General features: G+C 38.0%; 1 protein-coding gene across 1 annotated transcript in view; it reads left to right on the top strand.

The window, feature by feature from the left end:
* Positions 1–12,363: 12,363 nt before the first annotated feature.
* The window catches only part of LOC107752658 (FERM, RhoGEF and pleckstrin domain-containing protein 2-like), a 15,974-nt gene continuing 9,346 nt past the window's right edge, over positions 12,364–18,991 (top strand). Inside the window, exons 1-6 of the mRNA XM_016568690.1 lie at positions 12,364–12,393; positions 12,931–13,026; positions 13,501–13,664; positions 16,190–16,258; positions 16,392–16,449; positions 16,558–16,771. Coding sequence (XP_016424176.1) covers positions 12,364–12,393; positions 12,931–13,026; positions 13,501–13,664; positions 16,190–16,258; positions 16,392–16,449; positions 16,558–16,771 — 631 coding nt within the window. The remainder of the gene's footprint in view (positions 12,394–12,930; positions 13,027–13,500; positions 13,665–16,189; positions 16,259–16,391; positions 16,450–16,557; positions 16,772–18,991) is intronic.

Raw genomic sequence — 18,991 nt, 5'->3', positions numbered from 1 at the left:
ACAGTATAAGTCATTATAATCAGTAATTATGTCCCCACTGGATGCAACAAATGCCTCGTTTGTAATGGGTTTTATTGGTGTCTCGTCGCTCCGGCCGGACAGGGCATCACAGTATGGTAAGGGGCGTAACATTTCTGTCACACGTTTGAGGTATTTGACCAATCACAACACACTGGATAGCTGGCCCATCAGAGCACACCTCGTTTTTCAGAACGATGAGCTTTGTAAAAATCGACGCGTTTCAGAAAGGCGGGGCATAGAGGAGCAACAATAATGTACAGTATGTGGAAAATAATGTGTTTTTTTTTTTTTACCTTAAACCGCATAAACACATTGCATTACACCAAATACACAACATAATGTTATTTTTAGCAACGTCATATGACCCCTTTAAACAGAGACTGCAGAGACCTCTCGCACAGCCCAGGGCCTGAGCGTGCTGTATTTTGGTAGAGCCCCTGCTTTCAGTCCTAAAGAGAGGCAGGAGAGGTTGTGTGTGGTAGCAAGTCACACTGGTTCTCTTACTGAGCTGAGTCTGTGCCAGGACCAGGACCCTTGCCAAATACTCTCCAATGAGGGTCTGTTCACAGCTGCTTGTGGAGAGAGAGAGAGTAGAGAGTCCCCTTTATCTGCTCAATGACACTATGCAACAGATATAAATACACCTCAGCCGGATGATAATGTCCTCTTTGTCTGGACAAATACTTCTTATCTAAGTCTACAAATTTATCGGCAGGCTGCGAGTTTTAGCAGTGATGCATCAAAATGTTACACTTACAATTGCAACAGTTACTTCTGGGTCAATGGCGTGGCGCTCATTTTAGTTTTCTTTTTTTTTTTCCAGACGTCTTGTATGATGAACATGTTTTTAATTTCTGAATTAAAAGTCTTTAAGTATGCTTTAATTAAACCGTGAAACTTTTTACCATAAATTGTCGTTTTTAAAAATTAAAATTTTTACAAACAAACAAGTATTCAGTGTGTACAGAAAATATTTTAATATTAATTATCATGAATTAATGTATTAATATTTATTTGTTATAGTTATTTAAGTTAAGCAATATGATATTTGTTTTTAGATTAATTAATTTTAGTTTTTTTTTTATTTCTCGAAATTCTAAGAATTTGGCACACTTTAAACTAGATTTTAAATGATTTTTTTTTTCATTTTCTTTATTATACAGACTTTTATTTGTCATTGACCCTTTTATCATTTGTGTTGAATATTTGCAAGAACTTGTGATTTACATTACATCACGTCTCATGTGATTCATAAAATGATTTGTCCTGACTTTACATTCAATCTTGCGCTTGTTCTCCATTGATGTGCAAGTAAAAATAGACACAAATTGCTGCGTTGGATGTTTGAACTGGCTCAGGCCTTGAAAAAAACAGCCCGTCTTTTCAAAGCTGAACCGCTGAGAATGTCCAGTGGCCAGAAACGGTCTTTGAACCTGCACAGACCTGGAAACAGTCACAATAAAAGACATTTCCTGTACATAAATGACATTAATGGAACAACTGAAAGTAAAACATGCCTTCCAAGAATGCTGGCTCCATGTGCCAACTTTAGTCTTTACTGGCAAAATTCCTCCCTTATAATGTGTGTTTTTCTTCTTAATAAAACAATGTGTGTTGTGTAATGCTGTGCAAAGACCCGAAGTAGACATTCCCTCTTTGTTTATGTAGAAATTGTACCCAGATTCTTTCCTTTGTTAATGTTGGAGCCATTTTTGAATGTGCTTTCAGAATCAAAACAACTGCAACTGACAGTGAGGGAGCCACAGTGACACCAGGTAAATGGGCGGCTCTGCAAAAAAGAGTTTTGAATGGGATTGGTCAGCAGGCTCGGGGCTCCGCCCACACTTCGCAGCACCAGGAAGCTCAATAACACTGGGCCTTTTTATTCAGCTCATAACAACAGGAGAGAAAAAAGCACTCCCTGTTTTGTGTTTAAGACAGACCTGCAGAGCGATGAAAATGTATGTGTGTGTGTTTTAATGAATATATATGAATGCGTTTTGTTTGTGTGAGGCACAGATGAGTCTTTGTGGAGGGGTCAGTGCAGTGAGGGGGCTGCTTCGATCACTGGGGAATGCGGAATACTGGAGACAGAGGGGCCGGCTGATGGGATTTCGGAGGAGGGAGTGGAGCAGGACTTGTCCAGCATGAGCAAACAAGCTCATAAATAGTTTGGTTGACAGGCTATAGAGGGGTGAGTGGGAGGAATGGGGTAGGTGGGAGTAGGCATTTGAGAATTGGGCAGATTGTGTTGGTGTAGCATGAGTAGTATAGCAGTAGAACCCTAAAGTCCAGCCTTTGGACATGATTTTAAACTTTAAAGACCTATGACTTTGATTGTGAGTTTGTTTGTGTCAGACAACTTTAAATGGAGAGTCCTCAATAATAATGGCAAACGTCATTTTTGCAGTTGCTTGGAATGAGTTGCAATTCAGCTCTGTTGCTGTAATGTGGATTTTTAAGAATGTGGCACACTTCAAACTAGATTTTAAAGGATTTTAAATTTTCTTTATAATGCAGACTCTCTTATTTGTCATTGACCCATTCTCTGTGTATATTTACAAGAACTTGTGATAAACATTACTTCATGACTCATGTGAATCATAAAACTGATCTGTTCTGACTTTACACACTTGTAATTCAATCTTGGGCTTGTTCTCCATTAATGTGCAAGTAAAAGTAGACACTAATTGCGGCGTTGGATGTTTGAACTGGCTCAGGCCTTGAAAAAACAGACGTCTTTTCAAAGCTGAATCACTGAGAATGTCCAGTGGCCAGAAACGGTCTTTGAACCTGCACAGACCTGGAAACAGTCACAATAAAAGACATTTCCTGTACATAAATGACATTAATGGAACAACAGAAAGTAAAACATGCCTTCCAAGAATGCTGGCTCCATGTGCCAACTTTAGTCTTTACTGGCAAAATTCCTCCCTTATAATGTGTGTTTTTCTTCTTAATAAAACAATGTGTGTTGTGTAATGCTGTGCAAAGACCCGAAGTAGACATTCCCTCTTTGTTTATGTAGAAATTGTACCCAGATTCTTTCCTTTGTTAATGTTGGAGCCATTTTTGAATGTGCTTTCAGAATCAAAACAACTGCAACTGACAGTGAGGGAGCCACAGTGACACCAGGTAAATGGGCGGCTCTGCAAAAAAGAGTTTTGAATGGGATTGGTCAGCAGGCTCGGGGCTCCGCCCACACTTCGCAGCACCAGGAAGCTCAATAACACTGGGCCTTTTTATTCAGCTCATAACAACAGGAGAGAAAAAAGCACTCCCTGTTTTGTGTTTAAGACAGACCTGCAGAGCGATGAAAATGTATGTGTGTGTGTTTTAATGAATATATATGAATGCGTTTTGTTTGTGTGAGGCACAGATGAGTCTTTGTGGAGGGGTCAGTGCAGTGAGGGGGCTGCTTCGATCACTGGGGAATGCGGAATACTGGAGACAGAGGGGCCGGCTGATGGGATTTCGGAGGAGGGAGTGGAGCAGGACTTGTCCAGCATGAGCAAACAAGCTCATAAATAGTTTGGTTGACAGGCTATAGAGGGGTGAGTGGGAGGAATGGGGTAGGTGGGAGTAGGCATTTGAGAATTGGGCAGATTGTGTTGGTGTAGCATGAGTAGTATAGCAGTAGAACCCTAAAGTCCAGCCTTTGGAAATGATTTTAAACTTTAAAGACCTATGACTTTGATTGTGAGTTTGTTTGTGTCAGACAACTTTAAATGGAGAGTCCTCAATAATAATGGCAAACGTCATTTTTGCAGTTGCTTGGAATGAGTTGCAATTCAGGTTGGTTGCTGTAATGTGGATCATTTGGAGTTTAAACAATTTCCTGCGATAAAGCTGAGCATAACATACATCGACCTGTCTCTCTTTTAGTCTTATTTTAGTTAGTTTTAGGATTGGTTAACTTGGATAGGATTGTATAGATTTTTTTTCAAGTGTGCAACACCAATAACTAGAGAGTAGATTGACTGATGGCTGATAATGTGAGATACATGTGATATTAGGCATGGCAAAAGTTCCAGTACTGTTTTAGGGTTTCAAGGCCCCTTAAAAGTAATCTTGAGAAATCCATTTTTTTCATACCATGATGCCAAAATTCACTTTATAGCATTTATGCAATTGATTTTAGTTGTGTGTGTGTGTGTGTGTGTGTGTGTGTGTGTGTGTGTGTGCCCTCATTCTGTTACTGTATTGTGTTATCAAATTCTCACTTGTATTTCTACTGATTGTTTGAAATTGCTATTATGGCAATCCTATGTGATAAGCTGCTATATTTTAATTATAAAGATTGAGATGTACACACATTCTTAAATATTTAGTTTAGCATATCAACAGTGACACGATCACTTTTAAATAGTACGTCACAGGGCGAGCAGTCTGTCCTATCAGTACAGTCAGTACTAGGAAGCCTTACACACTCTCATTTGGCCTGCTTAACGTCCACCATACGATGCAATTAGTGGAACAAATTAGTGACTGCTTTGAGAGAGCTGGCCATGAGGAAAATCCTAGAGGTCAGCGTCTCTTGATTGCTTCAAGCCCCCGCCGCCCCCAACTCAGATGACAACTTTTGCCATCTCTCACTCTGATATAATTTGAGGGTGTTGAAGCGTGACAGATTGGGCTTTTCAATGGTTCGGATCTGTTGGCAGCCGTTGCTGGCTTTGACCTTAAATCAGGGGATTTGCTGTAGCACAGATCAAGTTCACTTCAGAGCCTTTCCAAAGAGACTTCATTTAATGTCTGTTCACAGTACAGTATTGTTGAAATTCTAATAAACCTGGTTAATTGTTATCGATTCAGACTAAAAAAATGTATGCTAAATAATATATTAATTTTATTAATGTAGTATTTTAATATATTAGTTTTATTTAAACAATTGCAGTAGTTATAGACTACTAAATTATTGGTACTATGCAATAGAGATGGTTCAGAATCAAGGTAGAACAACTTTGTCCCAATTTATGTCCTTTTCCATTTTTTTCACCCATTTTTTTTTCACCAAAATATATCAGAAACAATCTATTACAATCTAAGTGTCATTGCAGTTTGCCACTTTTCATCTGATCAGACCTTTCTTTCTTATGGTTGTCCGCCTGTTTCTTAGACAAGCTTTTGCTCTCAAGTCAATGGAGAAGCCATGTGTTTGGATGGTTTTAAATGAGATTTTATGAAAATTATCCAAAAAATGAAGTAAAGTGTTGTTGCCAGGTCACTTGTAATGTGACACAAGTGACGATACAAGCGAAATGGATTTCTTTGAACTAAACTCTTTACCAAATGATTTCTTGGTACACACATTCTTAAATATTTAGTTTAGCATATCAACAGTGACACGATCACTTTTAAATAGTACGTCACAGGGCGAGCAGTCTGTCCTATCAGTACAGTCAGTACTAGGAAGCCTTACACACTCTCATTTGGCCTGCTTAACGTCCACCATACGATGCAATTAGTGGAACAAATTAGTGACTGCTTTGAGAGAGCTGGCCATGAGGAAAATCCTAGAGGTCAGCGTCTCTTGATTGCTTCAAGCCCCCGCCGCCCCCAACTCAGATGACAACTTTTGCCATCTCTCACTCTGATATAATTTGAGGGTGTTGAAGCGTGACAGATTGGGCTTTTCAATGGTTCGGATCTGTTGGCAGCCGTTGCTGGCTTTGACCTTAAATCAGGGGATTTGCTGTAGCACAGATCAAGTTCACTTCAGAGCCTTTCCAAAGAGACTTCATTTAATGTCTGTTCACAGTACAGTATTGTTGAAATTCTAATAAACCTGGTTAATTGTTATCGATTCAGACTAAAAAAATGTATGCTAAATAATATATTAATTTTATTAATGTAGTATTTTAATATATTAGTTTTATTTAAACAATTGCAGTAGTTATAGACTACTAAATTATTGGTACTATGCAATAGAGATGGTTCAGAATCAAGGTAGAACAACTTTGTCCCAATTTATGTCCTTTTCCATTTTTTTCACCCATTTTTTTTCACCAAAATATATCAGAAACAATCTATTGCAATCTAAGTGCCATTGCAGTTTGCCACTTTTCATCTGATCAGACCTTTCTTTCTTATGGTTGTCCGCCTGTTTCTTAGACAAGCTTTTGCTCTCAAGTCAATGGAGAAGCCATGTGTTTGGATGGTTTTAAATGAGATTTTATGAAAATTATCCAAAAAATGAAGTAAAGTGTTGTTGCCAGGTCACTTGTAATGTGACACAAGTGACGATACAAGCGAAATGGATTTCTTTGAACTAAACTCTTTACCAAATGATTTCTTGGTTTTGTTTTGTTTTTTTCACTTCAATGAATGTTATCACTTGTAAATGCTTTCAAATGAGGCTTTTCTGTTTTCAGTTGACTTTAAAACTCAAAGTATATTTCCCTTATCCACGTTCCAGTTCAGCTTGTGGATAAACAAAGAAAGTTCCACTAAGGAGTGCTTACATTATTGTGTAATTGAAAATTTCTTTAAAAGAAAAACCACAGAGACAAATGCTTTGAATGGTCACAGTTCATCCCAGCACATGTAAGAATGATGTCCAGTCAATATTACAATATTACAATAGCCAGTGCGAGCCAGGGCTAACAACGAGCCTTGCTGGACCAATAGCCTCGCCAAAATCAAGCTGCATTCCCACTGTCAGACCAGCACTACTCTAAAACCCGTCCTTATCACGCCTCCCTGAAGGGGAAAAATGAATAAAAACTATAACTATATTGACTAACTAACTATAAAGACTTCAGCATCGATATTTTATATAGCAATTATTTACTATAAAAATTTTAATTTATTAATTTGTCAGCATGCTAAATCAAACTGATATTTATCATTTCATATAAAAAGAGAACACATACTTGTTCAGTGGCAGCTGCTCCGTTTATTCTTGATGACAGGAATGCACAAAACAACTCTATTAGTGTTTTTAAGTTCAAATGCGTACACGCATGACACAATAGAACATTTCTGACAAACTCTTGTATGTTTACGTCAAATTTCTTGACGTAAGAATGAGCATTTATATGAATTTTCCACAAAGTATGTAAATATGTATCTCTCGTTATCCTTTCAGCCAAAGCAACAGAGGGAGCTCACAGACAGAAAACCTGAAAGTTTACCAGAGTTACACGGAGTATATGAAATGTATGACATATGCAAACGCAGAAGTCCGGTATCAACGAAGAGACGGATAAAATATGAAACCAAATAAGTACATGATTATAATCGTATTTGATTTGTTCAAGTGGTGTCTGTTTTTTTTCATAAGCATGACATGCTATAGGCTTGTAGCCTATAGCATCGTATAAATTCCCATCGGGTCACAATCGTAAGTTATTTCAGACACTCCCTGGTGTCTGAAAGAGTGTTTTCCATTTAATTGGCACCACTCGGCGCCTGGTCGGGAAATGTCATGCCCCTTATAATAGCGAGCTTCAGTGTAAATATTGCATCAATATCAAATCCAATTTGAGCGCGATTTAAACCCGGATGATTGTAACCACTCTAAGTCCGTCTGCCTTGGGAAAGCTAGCGTGTCTCTGACATGGTGATAACACTCGTTGCCTTCTCTAGTGCAGCTCAACCAGGTCTCGTCCCATTCGTCGGTATTTGTGATATCAGTTGTTTGTTGTAGTTTTTGAAAAGTGATTTCTGTTAGATAAAATATCTCCTTTTGAGTTGGACTTTGAGCTTTGTAACTTTGCAGATCTTTTTTATGCTCAGACAGCAACATTACACTTACTAAAGTTGAAAAAGTGAAAAAGCATAATAGGACCCCTTTAAATGTCTTAAATGTTGACGCTAGCTGGTAGCTTGATATAAAAACATGGGAAATGAACAGCGGACCGTCTGTAACTCGGATAAACTCATGACCACTTTGTTCATGACCACTCCTCTAGCCCCACTTGGCCCGCTTTGGCCCAAGGTATTCGGTGGGAGGAAAATCCCTGGCCGTTGGCCCTGAGGAAGCCCCAACGAGGCCTGATGAAGCCCCGAAAGTGACAGTGGAAACACGACTGGCCCTGGCACGGACTAGCATGCCCGCTTTTGGCCCGACAGTGGAAACGTGGCTAATGTTTTTACTGAAAATCAGGGCGGGGCTTAGCAATGGGCAAATAGTTTTGGCCTAGCAAAAACTGTGGTAAAAAAGAGAGCGAATGATAGTGTAACTCCCAGGAACTTATCTACACGAGATATTTGATTAAATTTGACTAAATCACATTACATCTACAACCAGATAATGTGTTGCTCTGTGCTGTGCCTGGTAAATGAGACTGAGCACCAAACCCCAAGTGTACTGTTCATGTTGAAACTGCACATTGGGAGTTTAGTTCATGAGGCAGGCTTTAGCGAGTCGTTTAACTGCCTGGATGACACAGCACACTGGAGCAGTTGGTCAGTAATGACAGGTACACTTAAACCCTTCTCTGATCCTTATTAACTCCCATTTTAACTGCTGACAACCTCTTTAATGTATGTCCAGCTGTCTGCCGAGATGCTAGACACAGGAGATGGTCACATCGCTTGTGGGAGTCAGTCAGATTGATGCATACAAGAAGAAATCAGATTTATAATGAAATGTGAATGAAAGGGCCCGGTTCTGTTTATTTTAAGGGTCAGATTCCTGAAGCATTTCGTTGATGACTGTAACAACGAGAGTATTGAGTGAGGGAGAGTGTTGATCTGTGCTCTTAAATGAGTCAACGGTCAAGAACCTGAGAGCAGGGTCAGCTTTTTGTTTACTTTGCATGTACATTCTTACCACGGTGACGAAAAGTCGGGAAATGTAGCTGTCTGCAGCACATTTCCTGAGAGCTTTTTCCTCTTACTTCGAGCTAAATATTGAACTAAATGGTTAATCTAATATGTACAGTCATGTGTTGGCTGTTACATTCATAAAATCATTTGGCTGGGGCTGCCTCATTTTCTTTTTAATTTCAACATTTAAGTTGATTTACATTAACAAAATTCCACAAAATTTAAGTAAACAAAACTTGCTTCATTTTAAGATGGGTGTCAGTGAATGTAATGTTAACTTTTTTAAATGTTTTAAGTTGGCATGATAATTCAACCTATCCATTTTGAAAATGCACATCATAGATCTTATTGCGAAAGATTCATCTCTGTATATGTTTAATATTAGATTTTTTTTTGCCCTTGCAATGTTTAATCAAAAAAATTATCCAATTAATGAAAGTTTCAACTCTATCATCTGGTGGAAATGGCAGACTAGACTGGTGATGTTTGCCGGATTTATGTAATTAAACCCCAGTCCTCCACAATCAACTACAAGCTCGCATTCACTTTTAAATATCTAAAATATCTAATAACAACAACCGATGCATAGAACCACTTCCCCGTCTTATTTTGTTTTCTTTTTTGATAATCCGCTAGTCAGATGTACGCCACAATATGGAATAAAGGTTTTTGTCGCTACTTATTTTTCATCACAACCTTTTGCAAGTCAGATGTTGATTCATTGACTACTCTGATTCAGTGAGTTCATTTAGTTAAGGATTTGATTCTGATCACTAAACCTGTGAATCTTTTGAACAGTTCATCAAAAGAACCTTTCAGAAGAGACATTGGCTGGTCATTTTTGAACTGCTTGTGCTGTATGTTTGTATTTACGTATTCTCTTTCTTTTTATATCACATTCTGTCCGTTCTGTATGATTTCTTTTACTGAGGGCCTGTGGTGCTGAAGATTCAGCAGCCACGGCACAAGAAACACTGTAATCCATTCTTGTAACTGCCATGTCAATGATTTGCAACGTTTTGTTATCGCTTGGTGTCAAGGTGTGGCTGAAATCGTTGCAACATAGCAAAAGCTGCTACCTGCTTAGTGTGTGAGAAAGAAATGCCTCCTGCTGAGATCTCAACATGCCCAAACACAGTCCGCGCTCAAATGCATGATCACATAGATTCTGTTCACAGACAGACTAAATGCAAAAGCTTACACACTACTGTTAGTTTGGATTCAGCAGTTGCCAATGTAGTCCGACAAGTTGGCTTGATGAATACGAGAAAGATTCCCCAGATTGTGAACATCTGCTGCTCCGTAATCCCAGCCACTGTTGACCCATAAACCTGCCCAGCTGACACTCCTACTGTAACAGGGACTACACGCTGGATAACGTCTGTGTGCTTTGAGGGTTCGGCGGGCTCTGCTCTGTGACACATGGAAAATATGATCCGGGTGTTTTTTCCTTGTTGCAGTCAACACCACCAAGTTGATCCACAGCTTAGTTTTGTTATGCTGCACTTCTAATGGACTTTTAATTTAGGGTGCTTGAGAAAGCTGTAGAAAAGAGACTTAATCCAATTTTTGCTGAAGTATGTGAACTGAGAGGCTGTAGAATTCACTTTCAAGCTTAAGACACACCTCACATGTGAGAACGTCGAAGATGTGTTCATACCAGCAGTGGGTTTTCATTGTTTTATTGTAGTGCCTAAAAATTTAGTGATTGTACATCAAAATCCCTCAATTGGCAGCCATTTTTGGCTATTTTCTTTATAAGTTATAGACATAGTAGTATAACTTGCACTACTGTTCAAAAGTGTGAAATTTATTACAATTTAAAAACTATTTTCTATTTCAATATATTTTAAAATGTTAATGTCACTCAGAAATCAATCTAATTACGCTAATTTGGTGCTCAAGACACAAATTATTATTTTTGAGGAAACTATGTAATTTATTTCAGGATATTTTGGTGAATAAAAAGTTCAGAAGAACAGCATTTATTTGAAATAGAAATATTTTATAACAATAGCCATGTTTACATGGACACTTTTTGTTTCAATCGGAATCCGAGCATAGTGTTTACATGAATAGGGCCCTATGAAATCCGTTAGATTTTTTTCCCAAATTCATTCCCCCCCCCCAAATTCATTTTTTTTCCATTTTAGTTTTTCTAGACTAGTTAAATTAAAAAAAAAATTAAATCAGGAAACTTACACAATTTAACAGCAATTTATTAAAAGTTTAACAAAAACTACATTTTTAAGGCCAGGAATTTTTTTTTTCTCAAATTCTGTTTTCCATTAATTTTCTGGATTCGATTTTAATGGTTTCATTAAATTCGAATAATCAAAAGCATCTCTAATTAATTGATTTATAAAAAAATTAATGCATTAACATTTTTCTGCTAAGTAAATTCTGGTAAATAATTTTTCTGGTAAATATTCCTTAAAAAATAATGTTTACCTTTTTTTTATTAATAATAGTAGTATCATTACAATAGGTAATTTCTGTTACAGTTTCTTCAAGTTAAACCGAACGTTTATTTTGACGTGTTGCTGTGAAGACCTTTAAGTTTCTTTTTGTATATGATCTGATGATAGTGTTTCTCAAAAGAAACTGTAAAATGCTCATGAGGTGACTCTGGATAGTTTTAGAGATTATGATTGTGTGTTCATGTACTCATATATTGAGGCGGCAGAGGCTGAAAACACAGTGAGCATTACGTGCTTCAGTATGTGTGAATTAAACAAAACTGCGTTAATATTTATCTATTTCGGGCCCTAACTTTTTGTCCAGATTACATTTCTATAATATATTTGAGGGCTGGGTGATTTATTTATTTTTTTTCCTCCTCAATTAATTGTGATCTTGAGCGATCCAATAATAATTCAGTGCCAAGGTAGAAGAAATCATACTTTGCCAGAGATTTTCTTGGGGAATCAAGAATGTACAGCACAACCAGTGTAGCCTGATTCCAGAAATGAATGACCTTTATGGGCCAGTTCTTTTGAAGAATAGTTTAAAAAGGTTAAAAATTACCGGTTTTGAATTATGAAACACTGCCCTGTATAATTTACAACATTAGAGGACAGAGAATAGTGGCAAAATTATAAATGACATTGTAACTGAAATATCCCCAAATGAAATTAAGAATTGATTCTAAATTTGAATCAAGTCGAGGGCTTATGAATCAGAATCAAATCTGGACATCTGTATTGATACCCAGCCCTAATGTATTTCATATCAGCATTAAATTCTAACAACAATGGTATCATAATTTTTGCTTCTTCAGATCCAAATAACAATTAAAAATTATTAAAAGTAGTTTTGGCAGAGCCAAGAGGAGGCCATTTGGAAGGTGCTTACCTGCCCTGCTTGGCACAGAGAGTACATTCTTTACTTAAGAACCTGTATTAAAGGCCGAAAGAATCAGTCAAGCTTAGAACGTACCAAAGAACTGGAGGGTAACAATCTGGCCGGCCCAATTCAAGTCAGGCTGTTTTTATGGTCTTTAAAAATAAATTTCACATTACAAACAGCTGTCTGCTGTATAATTTTCCCAGAAAGTCACAGGCTCGAATGGCAAAACCTAAGCGCAGTGTGTTCTGGGTACATAGACGAGTGATCACACATGTATATATGCATTAGGGCTGTCAAAAAAAAATCGAATTTCGAATATTCGTCGAATTTAAAATAAAAATCCACATTCGAATACAAAAACATTGCATTCAAATTTTAGGTGTGCGTTAAGGAGGCAGCCTTATTAGTGGCGCACGAGATGCTATGACGATGTAAAATGATGCTGTTTTGTTTATAGTTGTTTAAGCAACTTAATTAATTATAATTGGTTTATAAACATTATTTTTAAAACAATTATGCACTTTTTTCACAGATAGTCATTTTATCTTATGCTTTGAATAAACGTGCATTAGTAATATTTTGCTCGATGTGCCCTCTTGTGGCCTCAGAAGAGAAGCCAAAAGCTTTTCTTCACCCTAACTGAAATTATGCATTTTACATTAGAATATCATTTGAATTTTGATAATATTTAAGTACAAAATTCGAATTGGGAGTTTTTCAGCCATTTTGACAGCCCTAATATGCATGTATTTGTTTTTTATTTATCTACCTTTCTTTTTTTTTCAGGGCCACACCAAAATCAACACCTTCAACTGGTCTAAGATTCGGAAGCTGAGCTTCAAGAGGAAACAATTTTTAATTAAATTGCACCCAGAAGTTCATGTGGGTATCAAATTTATATTATATATTGTTAAATAATATTATTATATGTCCATTTGCAAACATGTAGACACACTGCCTCAATTTAAAAGGGACAGAATATAGTCTAATATGACAACAAGGACACAATTTCATATGAGAGAAGACTCAAGTCAGAATGTCAATACATACCTCCACCAAAATACACAATTTTGAAGAAATACAATGCTGTGAAATCAGCCTGTGGACTCCCGGGACATACAGATTCAAGTGTAGAAGTAATGTGTTCAAGCTCAGGAGCTTGGTTGGATGGGGCCATCTCTTACCCCATGTAAGCATTTTAAATGTATTCAGAGTAATGTTTGTTATTCTGTCGGGATCAATTACATGGGGTGCTAAGAATCTGAACCATATGTTTCCTCTTGTTGCCCTTCATCTGAGATGGAAGTTCTCAAGTTCAGTCTTTTCTCAGTGAATGATCAACCTTTCGTTCCACAGGGTCCTCATCAGGATACGCTGGAATTTCTAATGGGCAGTCGAGATCAGTGTAAGATCTTCTGGAAGAACTGTGTGGAATATCACTCATTTTTCCGTCTGTTAGATCAGCCTCAGCCCAAATCCAAAGCCATCTTCTTCAGCAGAGGATCCTCCTTCAGATACAGGTGCACTACTGTGATTATATTGACGTGGGTTGGTAATATACTATTAAACATGTTCCAGAAGAAATGTTCAAATATTGTTTCTGTTGTGGTTATGCTAGTGTTTCCTGCACTGCTTATTAATGCTGGTTCATGTCTTTCTATTCAATTGTCCTTATGAGTTCCAAGCAAAACAAACATACAGCTCAACCAGTGTAGCAGAGTTACTAGTTAAATCAGCCAGAAGAAACCTTCTGAATGAACTGACTAAAGGCCCCGATATACTTCAAACGAAATCAAAGAACGAACTGATGTGACGTCATTTCGAACAAAATCCGTGGCAGGGGAGAACGTGGTCGCCTGTTTTATTGTTGGTTTCCTCTTTTCTGATCATTTGGAATGAGGATAAAAAAAATTTTTTTTAAAAACATGCAAATAAGTTCAAACATCAATTCAATATCTACTATTTCCTGAATATTATGAAATTCAAGATGGCCGCCTCTGATGACATCATAATATGCCAATTAGACGAGTATATTTACACCCCACATAAACTTTCGGTCATGCCCAACATTTTTCTAATTTACAGTAGATCTCTATCTTTAAGCCCTTTCAAGCCACAGGCTTTTGAAATCTTGATGTCAGAATCCAGCATTTTTCCCAAAAATCCCTGGCGCCTAAAGGGTTAACACAGAACTCTTCTCTGGGTTCATTTCGTCTGTTGAGTCCTTGGAGGTGAGATGTCCGCGGGTAAAAACGGAACACAGTGAAGAGTCGCTTTATAGTAGCAAATTAAGTTTAGCTTTTGATGAAATGAGTCACTGACACTGTTTTTCATGTTTAATACTGCTGCTTGCTTTTAATCATTGTATTGAATAAAGTGCCTTGTAAATACATGTGACGTGACTTCACGGGAGTGCTAATTTGCAGACCTCATGCAAGCATACCCATGTTGCTTTTTAAAAAAAAATGCTTGCTGTTCTATCCATTTTTGTTGTATTTATTTTGTTACTGAGAGGAAAGCGTGCAGCACAGATTTACATATTCATATAAACGTTGCTATTCAGAGTGGGCGGCGTCGGGATGTTCGATAACAGTATACAGCTACTCACTCATTTCGAAACTTCATTTTACCCATAAACGAACAATGAAAAAGAACTTCGTTTTGAGTATATCGGGGCCTTAAATCTATTTTACTTAAAAGGTATTGTGGGTTCTCATAACTTTCAGTGTTGTTTGTCAGAAAATGAGTTTTTCAGTACCAATGGTTCACAGTTACTATCAGTGCAATTACAGTAAAATACAATTGAGTAATATCTGGAACTCTGAACATTAGGTAATAAGTAACTAAAAGTAACTGTGGGCAGTCGTGGCCTAATGGTTAGAGACAGAGAGTCAGACTTGTAACCCGAAGGTTGCAGGTTCGAGTCTCAGGTCAGGCAGGAATTGTCGGTGGGGGGAGTGAATAACCAGCACTCTCTTCCACCCTCAATACCACGACTGAGATGAGACCCTTGAGCAAGGCACCGAACCCCCGACTGCTCCCCGGGGGCACCGCAGCAATATGGCTGCTCACTGCTCCGGGTGTGTGTTCACGGTGTGTGTGTGTTCACTACTGTGTGTGTGCACTTGGATGGTTTAAATGCAAAGCACAAATTTCACCATACTTGGCCACACGTCACTTCTCTTCAAAACGGTTTTCAGTATTCCATAAACACTATCCAAAATGTGACCTTTTTTATTTAAAAAAATATATATTTTTAAAATTATTTATTGATTAAGTTGCATTGCACTGTACATTACTGTTCAAATATAAGATTTTGTCATTGTGTTTGGAAGTTGGTTTGGAAGGTTTTTTTTAGTGGTTTTAGTATTTAATGTATTTAGGTTTTTTTTTTTTTTGGTAATCATTTTTCCATATATTGTGAGGTATGCTATCAATCAAAAGTTTGGGTCAGTAAGATATTTTTTTTAATTAATAGATTTTTTTAAAATAAATTAACACAACACATTAAATTGATTGATAGTGACGGTAAAAAAAAGTATAATGTTACTAAAAATTTATATTTCAAATAAATGCTTTTCTTTTGAACATTCTGTTAATCAAAAAAATGTATCACGGTTTCCACATATATAATCTGTATTAGCGGCATAACTGTTTTCAACATTGTTAATAATAAGAAGAAATGTTCTTGAAAATTCAGCTTTGTTCACAGGACAAAATAGCATTTTAAATTAATATTATATATAAATAGAAAAGTTATTTATTTTAAGTGTAGTAATGTTTCACAACATTACAGTTTTTACTGTATTTTTGATCAAATAAATGCAGCCTTGGTGAGCATAAGAGGCTTCTTTCAAAAACATTCAAACATCTTACCAACCCCATACTTTTGAACAGTAGTGTATATCACAGATTTTTGTTTTTTTTGTTTTTTAAGAATAATGTGATTACAAGTTGGTGCTTTTACCACCCATCTGTACTTTTAGGTAAAAAAAAAAAAAGTGTTTGACTTGGTTTGTTAAAACGCATTGTGTATATGTGACAGTGGGCGGACACAGAAGCAGCTTGTTGAGTATGTGAGGGACAGCGGCTTGAGAAGAACTCCTTACCAGAGGTAAATATTTATTTCATAGTTTCACCTGAAAGCAGTTTTATACTGTATACTGGACCATCCTTCATAAGCCCATTTGTTGTGGTGCTTCGCTCTATATGTTGTTCGTGTTTGCACTGATATGCTGTTTTTACAGGAGGAACAGTAAGGTTCGCATGTCGACACGTTCCTTGGCTTCTGATGTGCCAAAACAGGTAAGTAGAGTCTTAGATCAGGGACAGCCAATGCCAATATCAACATGAAGAACAATAACCTCTGACTTTGTTTTCATCCACTCTCTTTACCTTACCCATCCATTTCAGAATCTGTTTTTTAATGACAGTCTAAGGTTTCCAGTACCTCCTTCCTCTGTCACCGCCTCCTTCCACTCCCTGCATGCTCCCAGCTCGCCCATGCGGACGGAGACCCCGAACCAGCCCGTGCATCTCCAGCAGACTCAGCAGCCCGCCAGAGCCCCCAGCCCAATGCAGCAGGACTCCATCAAGACCAACTCCCAATCCACCTACGCCTTCCCAGGTGCCACTCATATCCAGGCAGCAGGAGACTGCAGCCCCTCGTTTGTGTGTGTAGAGAGTAGTTCCTTTAGTGCACGGCCCTCCCAAAATGGCAATGAGGATAGCGAGCGAGTAGGGGTTGGTGGCGTAAGCAGTAGGGCAAAAACAGGCTTTCTCACACCTGAAGCGTTTGAGGCAGAGTTAATGCGTGTTCGACAAATGTCGTACCAGATCCCAATGTCCTGCACACAGTTGCATGTTAGCGAAGAGTACATCGATGACGATCCGGCTGAAATTTCATTTTACGCTGGGGGTGCGGAGGCCTACTATTATGGGTTTGACGAAGAGAGTCCTGAAAGGTTCGAATATGGCCATAGAATCTCTGTTCAGCCCGCTGCGTACGCTCTCGGTCTCGAGGACCTCAACGGCAATGCTAACACGTTCCCTGAAAGTGCTTTTGGCCGATCTGAGACCAGTTCTCTGGTCAACAACCGCTCCGAGTGTAGCTCGCTGGATAACCTTCCACTAGGTTCTGTCGGCGACTCGCTCTCACTCGGTTTTGGAGGTCCCGACTCCTCATCCTCCTTGCGTCTGCCTGGTTCTGAGAACCTTTCTGAGGCCAGCTCGATGGTTAACTTCCCTGCGTATTCAGTGCGTTCGGAAGACAGTTCGGCCATGCAGTTCAATGATCTAGTGGAGCAGCTGGAGCAGCTCAGCTATCCGCCCACAGCCACAGAGGGCTCAGCTGATGGCAGCTCTGATTCTGACTCCGACTGGGGGTCGGATGGAGGTCTGCCTCCAGATCAAAACCTCCTCTTTAGCAGTCCACTAGTGAGTGGGGCAGATTTAGACAACTTCCTGCTGGAATGCCAAAATTTCAGGGCTCTAGGCATTGGGGAGCCCCCACCAGACCCCACCCATCTTAAAATGTAGCGTGACCCCCATTAAACTCCAGCAGTTATCGTTGATTTTTAATGCAAAACATGACCAAGCACTTAATTATCCACCTTATCCTGATATAATCAGTACTTAAAGTTTTGGCACTTCCTGTTAGCGCTTTAATCTACCACTTTTTTTCTTACATGCCCTTTCCAGTGTACTTCCTCTATCTCTCTCTTTGGTGTTAATTCATTCTGTTTTTTTTTTATTGTTTTTGAATCATGTGCTGTGAGTTTTTGTAGGACAGTAAGATTCATTAGCATTTTTAAGATTATATAGTTCAATCATTTATTATACGTTTACATTTAATCTTAGTAGTCTGGATGGCTACAAACTAAAGTTACGCTGTGACTTTTGAAGAGGAAAATTAAATGGCTGTATCACCTAGAAATTATATCTACATATTTTCTCATTTATAAGCATTTGGATCTTTGAAAAAACAAACAAAAAAATTATTGCATTTCTAGATTCGTCCATATTAGGGCTGCATGGCATGCAGGAGAAATGTGATCATGGCTGCATGCATTACATATAAGATTATGGCACAAATCAATTTATTTTTTGTATTTAATTTTTTTAGTAGATTTAAATCCAGGAAATGATGAAACATCTGGTATGCCTGGCTCTTGTTTTCCTGGGTAAAGAAAACATCCCTCAAACTTCTCAAAGTCTTGCAATTCTTGTCCCTATAAATTTTTTGACCTTACGTGTGAGTTCAACATTGTGAGTTCAACATTGATTTTCATAGCAAACATTCGTTCAACAGCTGAATTAAATTGTCTGAAAATGAATAAGGAGAAAATATAGATTACTAAGATAAGCTTTACATGCATGTATGAAGGTACTTTTAAATCAGGATAACTGCATGAGTATTTTCCATTAATGAACCACTCTACTCAGGGCTGTGATTTAATTAGCAGTGGACCTGACAGCCATTGCTGCTAAGAGCAAATTTGAGCCGAAGTTATTTTTGTTTTTGTTACTTTAGAGTTAGTCACTCCACTCTGCCCCCTGCTGTTTACATTTCAGAAATGTTTTGCATCTCAGCTCTTCCGATTGGACTATATGGCTGCATTTACACTGACAGTCACTGACACAGATCGGACATTGTTGCATGTGTGTATGTCAAAACACTTTTTTGGCATTGAATTTAAGCCATTTGCAAATTTCACTTTCAAATTTGCCTTTTGACTCTCTAGTTAAGTCTTAAGATTATTGGATCTGTGCATGTTGCTTTGCAGTGTGAGCCTATGAGTCCTTTTTTTTTTTTTTTGTAGACTATTTTAGCTATTAACCCATGGTC

Source organism: Sinocyclocheilus rhinocerous, unplaced genomic scaffold (assembly GCF_001515625.1).
Source record: "Sinocyclocheilus rhinocerous isolate Xijiao unplaced genomic scaffold, SAMN03320098_v1.1 scaffold1733, whole genome shotgun sequence".
NCBI classification, from domain to species: Eukaryota; Metazoa; Chordata; class Actinopteri; order Cypriniformes; family Cyprinidae; genus Sinocyclocheilus; species Sinocyclocheilus rhinocerous.
This window is presented reverse-complemented; position numbering and strand designations above follow the sequence as displayed.